General features: G+C 39.9%; 1 protein-coding gene across 1 annotated transcript in view; it reads left to right on the top strand.

The window, feature by feature from the left end:
* RICTOR (RPTOR independent companion of MTOR complex 2) overlaps positions 1–14,832 on the top strand; it is a 95,800-nt gene extending 80,968 nt beyond the window's left edge. Inside the window, exons 34-40 of the mRNA XM_054715305.1 lie at positions 3,717–3,894; positions 5,874–5,958; positions 6,735–6,968; positions 8,400–8,555; positions 8,875–8,998; positions 10,208–10,364; positions 10,471–14,832. Coding sequence (XP_054571280.1) covers positions 3,717–3,894; positions 5,874–5,958; positions 6,735–6,968; positions 8,400–8,555; positions 8,875–8,998; positions 10,208–10,364; positions 10,471–10,545 — 1,009 coding nt within the window. The 3' untranslated portion in view covers positions 10,546–14,832. The remainder of the gene's footprint in view (positions 1–3,716; positions 3,895–5,873; positions 5,959–6,734; positions 6,969–8,399; positions 8,556–8,874; positions 8,999–10,207; positions 10,365–10,470) is intronic.
* Positions 14,833–16,773: the final 1,941 nt, after the last annotated feature.

Consider the following 16,773-nt stretch of genomic DNA (forward strand, 5'->3'; position numbering starts at 1 on the left):
CATAAATTATGCAGTAATGGCTCATTTACCTGGAACACACTGGCTTTGGCAACCTCATCAATTCAGAACAGAGCCAGAAAACCTCTCAACAGCTCACCAGTATAAACCTAAGCAGTAAAAGTTCATGAATTTTATTCAAAGGAGGTGCCTGTAACCTGCATTCAAAGTTTGTTAATATTTATTCCAACAGCCCGTATGTCTGGTTTTCAGGCCCATAGAAGCAGCTATTAGAAGTTTCTATTGAGGCACACTGTAACAGGAAAGGTCAGCTGATAAAATTGGTAGCAGAGGAGGAAACTTTAATACTTACTACCAGAAAATATTTGAAAACTTAAGGAACACAGCAGCCTGGTAGCATTCAGCCAGGGGCAGTAAGGAACACAGCACCCCGAAATGAACAGTAGGAGTACCACCATCTTATAGCTCAGCAGTGACTCGAGTGCTGTTAACTCTGAACTGACCTGTTAGGTTCATTGTATCTTATTGAAGCAGGCATTTCTATCCAAGTTGAATAAAGCATAGATAAAAAGTTGTAGTGCTGCCGAAACCGGTTTGGCTCAGTGGATAGAGCGTCGGCCTGCGGACTGAAAGGTCCCAGGTTCGATTCCGGTCAAGGGCATGTACCTTGGTTGCGGACACATCCCCAGTGGGGGTTGTGCAGGAGGCAGCTGATCGATGTTTCTCTATCATCGATGTTTCTAACTCTCTATCCCTCTCTCTTCCTCTCTGTGAAAAATCAATAAAATATATATATATAAAAAAAAAAGTTGTAGTGCTTAAATATTCAAAAGAATAAACCAAAAAGACATTTATCCCAAGTTGCTTATTCTCTAACCACTCTGGGTTCTTAGCATCTTATTTCCTATACTGGAGGCCCCGTGCATGAAAACTCATGCACTGAAGCGGGGGTCCCTCAGCCCGGCCTGCCCTCTCTCTCAGTCCAGGAGCCCTCAAGGGCGGGAGGTGACGCCCCCATCACACCTCTGCCGCTGCCACTGCCGGCAGCACAAGCCTCGGCCAGCCGGCCCTGGTTACCTGAGCCTCGGGCGGCCCTGGGCGGCTGGGCAGCCGCCATCCAAGGCTTGCCTGTGCCTCGGGCCGGCTCCCGGCTCGGGGGCTGAAGGCAGGTCCAGCCGCACCACGCGCCTGCCACCCTCCCCACCGTCAGCGGGGCTGAAAGGACTGGGGGACTCCGGCAGGGCTGAGGGGACTGGGCGCCGCCATCTTGTGGCCATGGGCACTGTCATCTTTGTGACAGCATGATGGTGAATTTGCATATTCCCTCTTTATTAGATAGGATTCTCTGTTAGAATAGGAGAAGAAGATTTGGAAATTTCCTAGAGTAAAATGCCAAATCGTTGGCATTATAAAGAATGAATAGGTGAGAGAAGATATTTCTTGGGAGAGAGATAATAAAAATGAGAATAAGCAGTCAAGAGAAACAGGAACAGCTTAGGTAAAGGCATGAAGGCATAACAGAGCTCATGTTCACCAAGTATTTCATTTATACTTCAAACTGTATTGAGAATTTACTTTGTACCGGGTTCCATGGAGGAAAAAAATCGTGTTGGTATTAGTCTTCCTATTTGGTTAATTCAGAGACAATGAAAACAGTGATGATAACTATAAATTTACTTTAAAATAATGGCTTGGAATCCAGGCTGAGAACATTTTTACTTGGTTCATTTTCTTAAAAAAGTAGAAGAGTAGGTATACTGATACCTGTGGTATAATGGATAGCATGAATCCAGCAAACTTAAAATCATATCTCACTCAGGTCGTGCCTTGGAGCATGGTAGGAACAACACTGAAGTAGGAATCTTCAATCTTGAGTTTTAGTTCTGTCACTGAGTGAATGAACTTGGACAGAGTTCTACAAATCCTGCCATAATGTCTCTTATACCTGGAATTCAATAGCTCTGCAGACCTCAGCAATCTAGAACAAAGCCAGGCAAACCTCTCAGTCAGTCACTCACCGTCATAAATCTCTGTAGTAAAGTTCATAAATTTTTCTATATCTCCACTTCATGTGCCTCCTCTACTGGAGACTGGACTAGATAGTAAGTTTTTGTTGTGAGTTTTTTGTTTGTTGTTTGTTTTAGAGAGGGAGAGAGAGATAGAAACATCAATGATGAGGGAGAATCATTGATCAGCTGCCTCCTGCACACCCCCCAATGGGGATCGAGCCCACAACCCGGGCATGTGCCCTTGACCAGAATCGAACCTGGGACCCTTCAGTCCGCAGACTGATACTCTATCCACTGAGCCAAATCAGCTAGGGCTAGATCGTAAGTTTCAAGATTTTTAAATATTGCTTTCTTCACAAAAACATTTCTATGAAAACCCAATAATATGTGGAATAGATTAAATGGAGCTACTCTGGTTGAACTAGAGATTGAAAAAGCGAGTAATCCTTTTCTGCCCACTCCAGTAGACCTTAAGTTTTATGTAGTTAGAGAGATATAACAGTACAATTTAAAAACCACTCACCTATTTTTTGAATACATAAATTTTAATTATGGGTGGTTTTTAGTTGGAGATTAGTACAAATTAAGAGTGGTTTTAGCTAAGATAACTATTTATTTTACTTACTAATTTTTTTAAACCTTACCTGAGGATATATATTTCATTGATTCCAGAGAGAAAGAGGACAGGAAGGAGAGGGGAAAGAGAGAGAGAAACATCGATGTAAGAGAGAAACATGGATGGGCTGCCTCCCCATATGTGCCCTGACCAAGGATTGAACCCCCATCTTGGGTATGTGCCCGGGCTGGTGCACGGACGATGTTCCAACCAACTGAGCTACACTGGCCCAGGCACTATTGCTGGTTCTAATAGCTACTGTTTATGAAGCATTTATTTTGTGTGCTTTATAAGTAATTCTTTGTTTTAATACCAGGCTACATTATTGCACTTTATCTTTTTAACATGTTTTTATTGATTTTTAGAGAGAGAGGGATAGAGAGATAGAAACATCATTGATCAGCTGCTTCCTGCTCACCCCCTACTGGAGATTGAGCCCACAACCCAGGCATGTGCCCTGACCAGTGACCTCTTGGTTCATGGGTTGATGCTCAACCACTGAGCAACACTGGCCGGGCTACATTATTAACTTTAAATGACTTGGGTTTCCAAATATTAATATGCATCTACTGTGGAACCTTGAGTAGTTCCTTGTATATACAAAGCAGATCCCTAGTAAATATTTTAGCATGTCTATTGCATGAATAAGAATCTGTCTGAGAAAGGTGCATATCAATAGGCCATATTTGTTATGGAATCACTTGTAAGGACTACATTGAGGAAATATTTCATATAAGGCTATCTTGTAATTACAAATGATACCATTTTTGCTATTTTGTGTCTGCTGTGCTACTTGAATTTTATGTTGATAAAGCATTGAAATAATTACCATTCAAAAAAAGATAAATTATTATTATTTTCATAAAAATAATATTAAAGAAAGTTATATCTGGAGGACCATAACATTGTTTTTGGTAACAGTCAACATTACTGATAACCTTTTTCCTTTCAATGTATAACAGCTAAATATTTTCAAGTGTTTATATGTTCTCAGTAAATAACATGGCCCTGTTTAGTATTTGACTAGCTATTAGCTACTTATTTTTTGTGAATATATGAAAATAAATTAAATTTTCTAAAGGCTAATATTATAAATCAGAACACTAATGCAAGTGATTTTTATGGTATTATAGGTTCATGAAAGCTTTAAGTTATGCTTCGTTAGATAAAGAAGATTTATTGAGTCCTATTAACCAAAATACCCTGCAGCGATCCTCCTCAGTGAGGTCCATGGTGTCCAGTGCAACGTATGGGAGCTCAGATGACTATATTGGTCTTGCTCTTCCTGTAGACATCAACGATATATTCCAGGTATCCCAAATCCTCTTGTTTTCTTATGAGTTGGTTTCCTGCTTGCTAGAAATTATAAAGTGAATACTAATTTGGAGAAAGTGATTTTTAAAGCAGTTGAAAGGAATTTTATGAAAATGATTTCACCTTTCTCACCTGTTACATATTCTTATTTAGTACCTCCAAGTCCCTAGAACACTACCCTCCCTTCTGATCCCTTAATGATAAATTGGCATCGTGTTCATTTTCTTTATCAATATACTAGAGGCCCAATGCACGAAATTCGTGCGGGGGGGGGGGGGTTGTGGGGGAAGTCCCTCAACTTGGCCTGTGTCCTCTTGCAATCTGGGACCGCTGGCTCCTAACCGCTCACCTGCCTGCTGCCTGCCTGATTGCCCCTAACTGCCTCTCCCTGCCTGCCTGATTGCCCCTAACCCCTCTGCCTGCCTGCCTGCCTGCCTGCCTGCCTGATTGCCCCTAACTGCCCTTCCCTGCCAGCCTGATCACCCCTAACGGCCTCTGCCTCGGCCCCCACCACCATGGCTTTGTCCAGAAAGAAGTCAGACGTCCAGAAGATGCCAGTTGACCCGATCTAATTAGCATATTACCCTTTTAGTAGTATAGATCATATAGGATAGGATTGTTTACATGGGGCGGGGGAGCCTTTTTCATCAGGAGGAGATGCTCTTGGCAGACAAAAATACATAATCCCTATATCTGGACTGATAGCCATATGCACTGTACTGCCAAATCGGTCATTAAAAAATTGAATCACTTTCTTACACCTTACACCAAACAGCTGTTGTCCTTAAAACTCCTCCTCAGCCCCCACCTTAGGTTCTGCCTTCGCAATTCAACCAGATTAGGTTCTGATTGGTCGGTTTCTATGCTAGTCAGCGTCAAAAGCTCCACCTCCTGGCAGCCATTGGCTCCTCACACTTCACCCAGATTTGGTTCTGATTGGTCCGTGTCTATGCCAATCAGCATCTCCGGGCCTATCAATGGGCCTGATCAGAGAGGCGGGGCTGATCAGCAGCCCCAGCGGAGGCCTGAGAGAAAGAGAGGCACGGCTGCTGGCCAGGCCCAGAGCGAAAGAGAGAGGCAAATGCTGATCTGCAGCCCCCTTGGCAGTCAGTGCTGGGTCCGGGCTCCTACAGCCGAGGCAGTTGGTACTGGGTCGCCACAGCAACCCAGCACTGACTTGCGGTCGGTTGAGCCTTCGATCGTTTTGGACGTTATGGACCCTGGGTTTTTATATATTGGGATTCTTTGTAGAAATTTAGTGAATTTCTAGCCTTGCCTTTTAGTCACATTTGATTTGTTCCTGTTAGCTTTTTAAAAATTGAGATATAACTGACATGTAATATTGTGTAAGTATGAGGTGCACAATGTATTCCTTGTTTTTTAACCCTTGATCCTATTTTTCTCACACAGGACAGCACATGTTGTGACCAGTCATTTAAGGTGGCCTGTATCCCATGAGATACTTGCAGTACCTAGATGGTAGATAGAACTAAATAATACACATTTGGCCTGGCCAGTGTGATTCATTGGTTGAGCATCGAGCTATGAACCAGGAGGTCATGGTTCAATTCCCAGTCAGGGCACATGCCCAGGTTGAGGCTCGATCCCCAGTAGGGGGCATCCAGGAGGCAGCGGATCAGTGATTCTCTCACATCATTGGAGTTTCTCTCTCTTTCTCTGCAATCAGTAGAAATACTTTTTAAAAAATACACATTTGCTTAGATGTCTAAAGACATTTTGGATAAATTCTAAAATAATTATTTTGATATCCATTTAAATCACCAAGACTAGATAAGAACCTTAAGAGTTATTTGTTATTTTCTCAAGTTTTGGTAATTTTAGTTCACTAAGCTTTTTGTTATAGGTTCATGTGCTATAGTAATTCCATTTAAAGTGCATTTCATTTGGTTTTGCTACTATTCATAAAGTGGACTTGTTGTTATAGCTGGACTTATCATGATTTATATCTGGTTTAGGTAAAGGATATTCCCTATTTTCAGACTAAAACCATACCTCCAATTGATGATCGAGGTGCAAGAGTGTTTGTTCATGAAGCAGGAGGTAATTCATGGTTTTTTTCTCATGAGACTTCTCTTTCTATTAAAAAGAAAAAGAAAAAAAATTTTTAAACAATGTTGTTTTCGGTAGGATGACTACAAATTCATGTATACTTACTTTTGGACCATTTATACCAAAGTAATTGTTTGAGTCCATTTAAAATTAAACCACATTTTTTTGTGTGTAATGGATGTAAGAAAATGTTTTTCCAATTAAGTACCCAGCCTCTAAGAAGATTAAAAACTAGGTTAGTTATTTCTGTTTTTAAAAAATAATACATGAAAAATTTGTAACACTAATCCTCATAGGTCTAAGAAATAGCCATTTGGACAAAGGATAGAGAGAGATAAAAATATACTTATATATTGCATGATCTCTTTGGTATGGCCTGTCATATTTTAATAAATATATGCATATCAGCCATAGGTTTAAGGCTTTATAATTTTGATTATTGATTTTAAATAAATACCACTTTAGACTCAGAATTATTACTTTTCTTTATGAAAATACTGAGGATAATTGAAACGATGTCTTAATTGTACAATCTATTTTCCATTTTGTACCTAAAGCCTCATATTAAAGTAATAGAAACATATCTGCTGACTTTACATTAGTTTCCTAGTTATAGCAAATTATTCTTTTCCTGGTTTTGAGTGGTAAGAAGAGTTCTGGTTTTCTTCCCTAGCTTACCTCCTGTAAACTGTCACTTAGGTGAAGGCACTTGAAGGAAGGATCATTGATGCTGTCTTTACCAGTGTGTTTTGTTTACTTCTGCACAGGTCTTCCATCTGGCACTGGAGGTCTGGTAAAAAACTCCTTCCACTTGCTGAGGCAGCAGATGAGTCTTACGGAAATAATGAATTCAATCCATTCAGATGCTTCTCTGTTCTTAGAGAGCACAGAAGACACTGGGCTACAAGAGCATACAGATGATAACTGCCTGTATTGTGTCTGTGTTCAAATTCTGGGTTTTCAACCCAGTAACCAACTAAGTGCAATATGTAGTCATTCAGGTGAGTGAGTGTGTCCTTCTGGATGAATCCACGAATTTGAATCTGCTCCAGTCACACTTAGGTCATCCCCCAGCCCTATCCAGCATCCCTCACACTGCATTCTCACGCCCTCAGCCTTAGTTCAGTCACTCAGCACCTCCCTGTTGGAGTGGTATTTCAGTCTCCAATTTTGGCCCCTTCTAGTTTACTTTTAAACTGTTCCTTGGGATTAATTTCTTGAAAGTTCTTCACTGTCTATTCATGCCCAGCACACAAGACTCTGTGTGTGGCCTCACTAGTGTCTTTTTCACCATTCTCTTCTCTTACAGTTGACATACTCTTACTGACTGACATGAAGTTTTGAACAAATTGTGCCCCTTTTCAGCATTTCCCTGCTGTTTCTTCTTGCCCTTCCCTCTCTTACACACATGCAAGTTTATACACAAGCACGCTGTCTATTTAGTAAGTCCACCCCATCCTAAGTGTCGGTAGTATTTTATCTGAGCTAGATAATGACACTCCTTCCTCTCTACTCTCATAAGTTCTGATAGTTCAGTTATAGTAGTGATAAGCCAGGGAAGTATGGTTCTTTCAATGGTAATTATTAAATGGGGGGCAAGAAGGAAGTCATAGAACAATACCCATAGTATAATTCCACTTCACACCCAAAGAAGCAAGAAAGATTAATTTATAGTAGCACAAGATCTGAAATTACATACAGACTTTTAACCGTATTTTTCTGTGAAGAGTGATATTTAGTTTGGGATTGGGAGGGATGGGAGAGGGGTAGATAAGGTGCTTTTTATGCTAAAATTCTTGCACTCGCGGGGGGGGGGGGGGGTCCTCTCAGCCCAGCCTGCACACACTCACAATCCGGGACCCCTCGGGTAGAGTCCAGTCCCATCACAGCATGGCTCTGGTTCCCTTGGCCTGCGGGCCGGTGGGGAGGGACCAAGAGGCCATTCCGATCGCAGCATGGCTCCAGTTCCTGGAGCCTGCGAGCCGGGGGTAGGGACCAAGAAGCCAGTTGAATGGCAGCATGGCTCTGTTCCCATAGCTCCCTCCCACCACCATGCCGTGGGCAGCCAGGACCCAGGACTGACTCCCACCGTGGGCGGCCGGGACCCAGGACTGACTGCCGCCACACCGGCTAGGACCCTAGCCTGGTGTTCGGTCATCTGTCCAGTCATTTAGGTTGGGACGGACCCTGGCTCTTTATATATTAGGATATCTTTATTTGAATTTTTAAATAAAATTGTATGTATATATTTCTTGCGAATTTAACAAATTTCATTATCTGAGTAGTCTACTTTGAAAATCTTCATTATGAAACATAATTGTTGGAAACTGGACAGAAATTACAAGGAAGCATCTCCTCTGTGGTATACAATGCAAGCACAGGAATTAAACCATTGTGACACTTTAATAGAAATAAGTGATCTTTCTCTTCAGATCTTCAAGACATTCCATATTCTGATTGGTGCGAGCAGACTCTCCATAATCCCTTAGAAGTGGTTCCCTCTAAATTCTCAGGGATTTCTGGATGTAGTGATGGCGTGTCTCAAGAAGGCTCAGCCAGCAGCACCAAAAGCACAGAATTGCTGCTGGGTAAGTTGTTAGATTCAATGCCAGCATTGTTAATAAAGCTAAGTTTGTTGTTGTCCCCAAATAATGTTAAAGTTGTCTCAGCACTATGACATCCGTTTTAGTGAGGCCTGTTTAGCCACCGATTGCACTTACCTATGTTAGCACATATATGTACCCTCTCAGTTGTCTCCTTTCATTAGAAATAATTTCGTTCCCAAATGATCAGAGTATGTGCAGTTTATCTCAGTTTTAAATCTTTAGGTAAAGTTTAACAACAGATTTCATTACTTACAACATTTTCTATTGTGATACAGATAAAATATTTTAATCTTCTTTTCAGGTGTTAAAACAATTCCAGATGATACACCAATGTGCCGTATACTCCTTCGCAAAGAAGTCCTAAGATTAGTCATTAACTTGAGTAGTTCAGTTTCAACTAAATGTCATGAAACTGGGCTTTTAACGTAAGTTAATACCAGTCTGAGTATTCTTTTTTTGTTCTGATTTTTATTGTGAAAAAGATACTTGAAATACTTCAAAAGGTAGCTTATATCAGTAGTTCTCAGCATGGGTATCTGTGTGAGGCAGATTTTCTCCATGTTCTTCACCCAAATGACATGTGATAACAGACTGAACCAGAAGCAGTGTGTGAACCCAGCTGCCTTCTTTCAGCAAGACTTTAGAGAGATCCGTGGAAATGTAAAATAATGCTACTCTTTCTTTGCTAGTTTTGGAAAGTCTAGTTATTTTTTTTATTAAAATATATTTATGTTAACATGTAATAGGTTTATTTCTTTAATGAATTAATAAATATTTTGAAAGTTTCTTTATTTTAATTTCTAACATGGTAATTATTTATGGCCATAGCCCACACACAAAATAAACTTTTGGGGGGTCTTTGATAATTTTTAATAAAGTAAAGGAATCATGAGCCCAAAAAGTTTTTTTGTTTTTTTCCTCATCCCAGGCATGAAAAACGCTGGCCTACATAAAAGTGATATTTTCTTGGGTTAATTTTCCCCTACTTTTCCTTCTTTTTCTCAATAAAAGTTGCAGAATTTTTGTTGTTTTTCTAAATCACAGCAACATGATATTCAAAGACTGTATATTCACCATTTTGGGTTTGTACGATTTAAAGCAGTGGTCCTCAGAAGAGAAACACCGCAGGGTCTCCTAGGAGGCTTTAAACACAGCAGTAACGCAGCTGCCAGGGGCCCACTGCACACTGGCCTGGGCTCTAGAGTCGTGGCCCTGAGCTGTGTCTGGTCCACCCCACCACTGAGTCTCAGGTGCTGTCCTCCAAGCCACTGTTTAAAGGTTGAAAGATACAGATAGCTCAGTCAAGGGCATCAATAACTTCAGTCTAACTTAAAAAAAAAAAAAAATCTATTTTAAAACATTAATTTTGAAAATATTTGAGTCATCCTAGACTGATAAATAAATTCTGCAATTTCTCATGCCAGTGAAAAAGAGTATTTCTAAACATTCGGGTTTTGATTAAGAGATAACTCAAAATGTAAGTTATCTCATTTAAGTGTGAAGTAGGATTATTTAATATTTTATATTCATATGCCATCACCCAGATATGCCATCTAATCAGTTTCTGGAGAAAGAATATTTGAACAGAGATACTCTGGGGCAAAAGTAGTTGTTGTTATAGTTTTCTCCCATAGCCTTGCCTTTCATTACAGAATTAAGGAGAAGTATCCACAGACATTTGACGACATCTGCCTTTACTCGGAGGTTTCCCATTTGCTGGCACACTGCACGTTTAGACTTCAATGTCGGAGATTCATACAAGAATTATTTCAAGATGTGCAGTTTTCACAAGTAAGTAGAATTTGTACTTATCTTTGGAAAGTAATTCTGTGTTTAAAAGAGAGATGATGTCTGTGGATATACAGAAAGTCGTTAAATTGGACCACTTCTTCCCTAGATGCATGAAGAAGCAGAGGCTGTGTTGGCAGTACCACCAAAGCAACCTGTAGTTGATCCATCGGCAGAGTCCTGACCTCCTGTTTGGGATGTACATAGGCAGATGCGATTCACACATTCACGTCAACGTTGCTGACAACGCCGCGGACGGGGCAGCAGGGACAGGAGCGTCTTCTGAGCACTGTGCCAGCAGTTTGGGCGCACGAACAGTGGAACTGCCGACTGCCCTAAGCAACCATCTTCCTCTCTCCCCTGGAGCCCCTTGGGGGTTCATTGTTCATTACCACAGTTTTGAAAGTTTTAGTTACCATTGTATGCAAGAGCCAAGCACTGAATACCTACATAGGTTTTCTATTTTTTCATTATACATGCGGAACAACAGTGGAACAATAATAGGATACACAGAGGCACCCTTCACACAGTTATTTCTGAGTCCTTTTTTAGGGCAAATAAAAATATGCCTTGTTTGTTAACTAATTTATGGAAACCAGGAGTCAGTGACTCCGAGGCCTCATCCGTCACCACAGTGGTTTGTGCTGTAACTGCTGGTATGAGAGGGAACTTTTCCTAGTGTCCGTAACACTACTTCAGAGCTTTGTAACCTCAGAGCGAAAGAAGAGCCTCAACGACCCGGGACTTGTAACTTATTTTTATGTTATTAGATTTTCATAAAGTTTTTTATTTGTTTTCCTCCTCTTCGGTTTTGTTCCAAGGTGTTGTTATTATAGGCTATTTGAACCAATTTAAGGTTTTTCACTACAGTTCCTGATTAAAATCAGAAAATCATTTTACAGTTCAGCCGTTTCCCACTTCTAGAGTGCATATATATGTGTTCAGTGGACTGCTGTTTTCATCCTCTTCCCATATTACCATTTTAAACAGGAACTTGAATAAGCACTATTTATGCAGACCTAAAGCAAAAGAGAGCATTAAATGATACTTTAAGGAAAAGTTAAGTTTGCCTACAATTTACTACACATTCCATGGGAAAAGAAAAGCCATATTTCCTTTTAAAAATTATTGACACTGTTATTGTGATTAAAAATTGTAGTGAAAAGCCTTAAGTACCAAATTTTAAAGCAGCAGTAATTTAATTTTTATATCAGTGTTCTTGTTTTGCACAAACTAAATGCAGTGATTGGTTAGTTTATGAGTACAGTAATTGCCTTGGTCACAATTGTGAAATTAAGTTGACAAGGGCAAGGTTTTGTTTATTTGTGTGTTTAATTTGTATATGTCTAACAGAAATGAAACATATATGCAAATTTGTATATAAAAATAGCATGGCCAATCATCATTAGAATGCTTGTAAATGCAAGGATTTTTTTTTTTTGAGGTCTATATATAAATAGAAAAAAAACTCCAGCTGGACTAATTAGGACCCTTTTTAAATTAATTTGTGTATACCATTTTTACAGTCACACATCAGCTTTGACATAGTCCTAATACATTGATTAATGTTTTCTTATGTCACAGATCCTTTTTACAACAGGCTTGTTCTCTGAGATCTCTGTAAAGAACCCTGTGAACCAGAAAGCAGAACTCACAGAGATCCTTTTTTTTTTTTTTTTTTTAATTAACTGGCACTGAAAGTTCCCATTGGGATGAAACATTTCATCTTACTTTATAACACCTCTGACTGCACTTCACGAACTGTTCCCATGTGCACTGTGTAGCAAGTGACATGCTGTGAAGCAGACAAGGGCTGGACTGCTGCGTCTGGTAAAAAGGGGTTCTTCAGACTTCCTCTCAAATCAATTGAAGATACAACACACCTTTTTATACTTTAACTTATCCTTAACACAAATGTTCATTTAAATGTTGACAATAATTTGCCTGTCACCTTGGTCTTTGGTCTTGGGTGATTAAACTGCTTTCCAGAGAACCAAATGTTAGAGATAGTAGACCAGATAGTGGTTAAAAACTCCAAAGGCAGTAATATAGTAATCTTCTTCACAATGGGATTAACCTATTTTAGACATTCATTTTAAACACTACCTCAGTTAGTATTAATAGAGAGTATAAAATCTGTGGTTTAACCCCTCAGAAGGGAACAGTAATTCTTTTTTGTCACACACATCATCCCCATCCCGGGGCCCCACCTCACTCGTCCATCCTGAAATGAAGTCTCATTACTGTTAGTCGGAACTGTTTTGTTTTTTATTATTACTTTGAAAGACTTGTATGTATGCATCCTAATATTTGCCTATAGCACTTAGTTTGGGGAGACACTCAGAGCTTTTTGGTTATCAGTAATTTAAGGAACAAATGTACTTAAATGTGTAATATTACATGGTTTATCCATGTTTCACTGACAGGTCTAATACGTTCTTTTTGAGTACTTGTTTGTATAAAAGTAGACGTTAATGATGAAAAATGCTCACATGCAGTGCCAAGTGATTACCTTAGGTGTTTAAAAATATTAAATTATAGCAGAACAGGTTAGGAATGGGGTCAGTGGTAATAGAAGTAATTGAGAAAATCATCTATAAATGATAGATAGTACCAGACTAAGAAATATCAAAATAATGTCAATACTATAGTTTTTCAAGATTTTAGGATTAATCTTAGTCCATATAAATCTGTACTATTGGTAATTACTGATAATTTGGAGGAATTTGGACAGTTGTGCTGGTTGTAAACTGAATTTCTAATTGTAAAGTAAATTATTTTTAATTGAATTTTTTTCAAGAACAGATTTTAGGTTCACATACTAAATAAATAATAAGGAAATTAGAAATTAGTATTCGTAATTAAATATGATCTAAAATTTCTTACATTTTTATTTCCTGTTTGTGCTTAGATAGGTTTGAGGGGGAAAGTTTCTTCTCCCTAATAAAAAATTTTTAATGAAGATTGGTAACATTTGGACATCCTGTAAGACAGTGACATTAAAAAAGGCTCTTTTAGGTGGGTTTGGACATTACTATACTAGTTACTCTAATATGTGTGCAAGTCCTTTTAAAATGGTGTCTTTAATAGTTTTCAGCTCTTTTATCCAGAGCTTGAAACAATTAAAGCTGAGTTTTTCAGGGCATATTACAATGGCAAAGTGCTCTACAATGGGGTGTCAGTGAGTATTTCGATTTGTCTACTGCTATTTATATACAAATTTTCATTCCATTCAGAGGATGCCTTTGATCCCACATTAAGCACAGATGATTAAGCAATAAAAACCAAATTGTCATCCAAATTATAACTGCAATTATTTTTGCATGGTAAGAGTGAGGTGCTGATTTTGTGAGATGAGCTGTGTAAACTACCTTGGAAAAGGGTCCTTTGGATGTAAGGTTTTCCCTTTGTCCTATGCTTCCAGTTTTATCTCAAATTCACAGCCCATTAAAACATGGGGGAAAAGAAAAGGTAGAGTTAATTGCCAGAGTTTTACAAGAAGAGCTGTTGGAATAAAAGAACATTTCAGATTTTCCAAAATGTAAGTTGGGAAAGGTCTCCCTTGTCTGCCAGTCAGGAAATACATTATTACCAGTAGTCCTTCATTGAGAGTTTTGTGATGAAAGCATGCCAGTGAAATCAACAGCAACGTTTCTCTAAAGACATGGAAATCTGAAACCTTTCTAGGAGCACTATTGTTTTTTCTCAGTCCCAGGTGCCAGGGTATTTTTCATTCATGGTAGGTTTGTATGACGCACACAGAATGCGGATTTCCCCCCTTTGGAGTGTTTCTGTAACGTAGATGGATAGCTATGCCACAGCATGCATAAATTGCACATTTTGTTTGATTTTTTAAATAAAATATTTAATTTTAAAAATATAATTTATGCCAAAAAAGTATACCTTGTAATTTTGCCACTAAAATGGTTGATTTAGCACAAAATGCAAAGTTTTGGGGCAGAGGTGGGGGGAGATAAAAAATTTTCATATGTAATAGTTGGAAAATGTTCCAGTACTGGCCTGTCAGAAACTCTGACGCTGCATTGTAAAACAAATGGTGTAAATTAGTTTTGAAAAGTGGTAAGGGATTGTGAAAAAAAAATCTCAGATTAATGCTCCCTGACCACATGACTTTCTTCTTTTTTTTAATTTAGTAATACGCTGCTACATATTTGGAGGTTCTGGTGTTTGTAGGTCACTGAACAGACATTGAAATATGATTTATATTGTATAACTGTAACATAGAAAGAAAAAGTATTTATATATTTTCCGTAAGAATATTTCATTGAGTTGTGTATAATTTAAATAAGGTTTGTCCCTAAATGGTTTTGCTCACCTTGATTTTTTGTTGTTGTGGTTTTCTTGTTTTTGTATAATGTGTACAGTTTATGTCAAGGGCATTAAAAGCCTCCTGAAGCATAATCTTATCAAAGGGATACATTCTTAATAAAATGTACTTAAAATTCTGAAACTTGTGGTGGTGTTTGAAATTTTAAAACAATCAGTATTGATTTGAAATATGTACCACTGAGGCTGATCCTATCTAATAAAGAGGGAATATGCTAATTGACCCTCATGCCGTCACAAATATGGCAGCACCCACAGCCAATAAGGAGGGAATATGCTAATTGACTGCCCCGCCCTCAAAGATGGCTGTGCCCATAGCCACAAGATGGTGGTGCGCAGTCCCCTCAGCCCCGCCAGGGCAGCAGGTGCCCAGCTGCTCCGCGCACCTGCCTCCAGAGTCCCACAGTCCTCTCAACCACCCAGGGCCGGCCCAAGGTGCAGGCAAGCCTCAGATGTCAGCTGCCCAGCCGCCCAGGGCCGCCCGAGGCTCAGGTAACCAGGGCCAGTCAAGGCTTGTGCTACCAGCAGTGTCAGCAGCAGAGGTGTGATAGGGGTGTTGCCTTCCCCTAATCTCCAGGTCACCTCCTGCCCCTGAGGGCTCCCAGATTGAGAGGGGGCAGGCCAGGCTGAGGGACACCCCCCGCCTCCAGTTCACGAATTTTCATGTACCGGGCCTCTAGTATATATATAAGGGACTTTTAGGCAACACAGATAACCTAGTTCAATGACACATTCCTGGCTTGTTCAAAATGTCTTCAAATATTTACACTTTCTTAAATGTTAGTCATAATCTAAACATCTTTACTGTTTTACCCTCAAATCATTATCAAGGGTCTCAAAAAAATGGATCAGTCTTTAGAACAGTTCTGAAGTTTTTGAGGAATTGATAGGATGATGACTTTTGTGGGAGGTGGTTGATTTCTCAGGCAGAAACACCTGAGCAGAGAGAGTAACATAGGGCCACCGGGTGGCGGGAGAACACACCACAGGGGAAATGATCAAGCCTGGAGAGGAGAACGCAGTGTCCGAGCTGTGGTCTGTTGCAATTGATTAAGTGTTGTAAAATGTATGTCTCGCTTTTAGAAATAGATTTATTTTGGATATTTTGGTCTTGAAGCACATTTCTGTGTTATCACTTTTCATTGCCTTTCACTGTATGTGTCGATAAATAGTAGGCCCCCAAATAAAAAAGCACAGTTCATCATCCTACAGCTGATCTTTGGAAAACGTGGTGGTATAGCTGAACTTCAGGAACTTGCATGTTTTAAAACTCTTCGATATATAGAAATACTCAAGCACTGTCTTAGTCCTCTCGGGCTGCTGGAACAAAATGCCACAGTGGGCCCTCTACACAGCAGGAGCTTGTTTCTCACGGGCGTGGGCTGGAAGCCAGGCCAGTGCAGCACGGCCAGGCGAGGGCGGGCTGCGTCGCGGACCCCTGTGTCCTTGCGCGGCGAAGGACTAGTCAGCTCCCTGCGCTGAGAGCATCAGTCTGACTCACGGAGGCTCCGGCCTCACGACCTGATCACCTCCGAAGGCCCCACCTACCAACACCATCATCTTTGGGGGTTAGAATTTCAACATACAAATTTGGGGGGTCGGGGGAGGAAGTCAGACTATAACAACTACTTTTGATCTCAACAAAAAGAAACCAAAGTATACTAAATCTTTCTTTGAGGCTTATAGAAGACTAAGACAACGGCATTTGCTAAGTCCGTTAAATTGAACATACTACTTGGTTACCGTGTTGTAAAAATTTTAACCGATTCTCAAGGTGTTTTACCTTCTTTAAAGTTCTACTTTATGCAAAATATGTAATGTTTTCTAAATTCTTTGAGGTGAAGACCAGCTGATCTTTCTGCAGAGCCCTTAGGACAAACAGATGTCTAGTTCAACTAGATCTTAACAAACACATTCCAGGGAGAGCCAGTTTCGCTTGAAGTCATGGGAGTCGGGTGTTAGAATGTCAGCAGACACTTCCGTAGCTGCTGTGCGACGAGGTCCCTGCCCCAGCCTGAGTCGTCGGGGTACCCTGACCGTATAGTATTGAAACTGAAGGTTTGAA

This window comes from Eptesicus fuscus, chromosome 4 (assembly GCF_027574615.1).
Source record: "Eptesicus fuscus isolate TK198812 chromosome 4, DD_ASM_mEF_20220401, whole genome shotgun sequence".
In the NCBI taxonomy this organism is placed as follows: domain Eukaryota; kingdom Metazoa; phylum Chordata; class Mammalia; order Chiroptera; family Vespertilionidae; genus Eptesicus; species Eptesicus fuscus.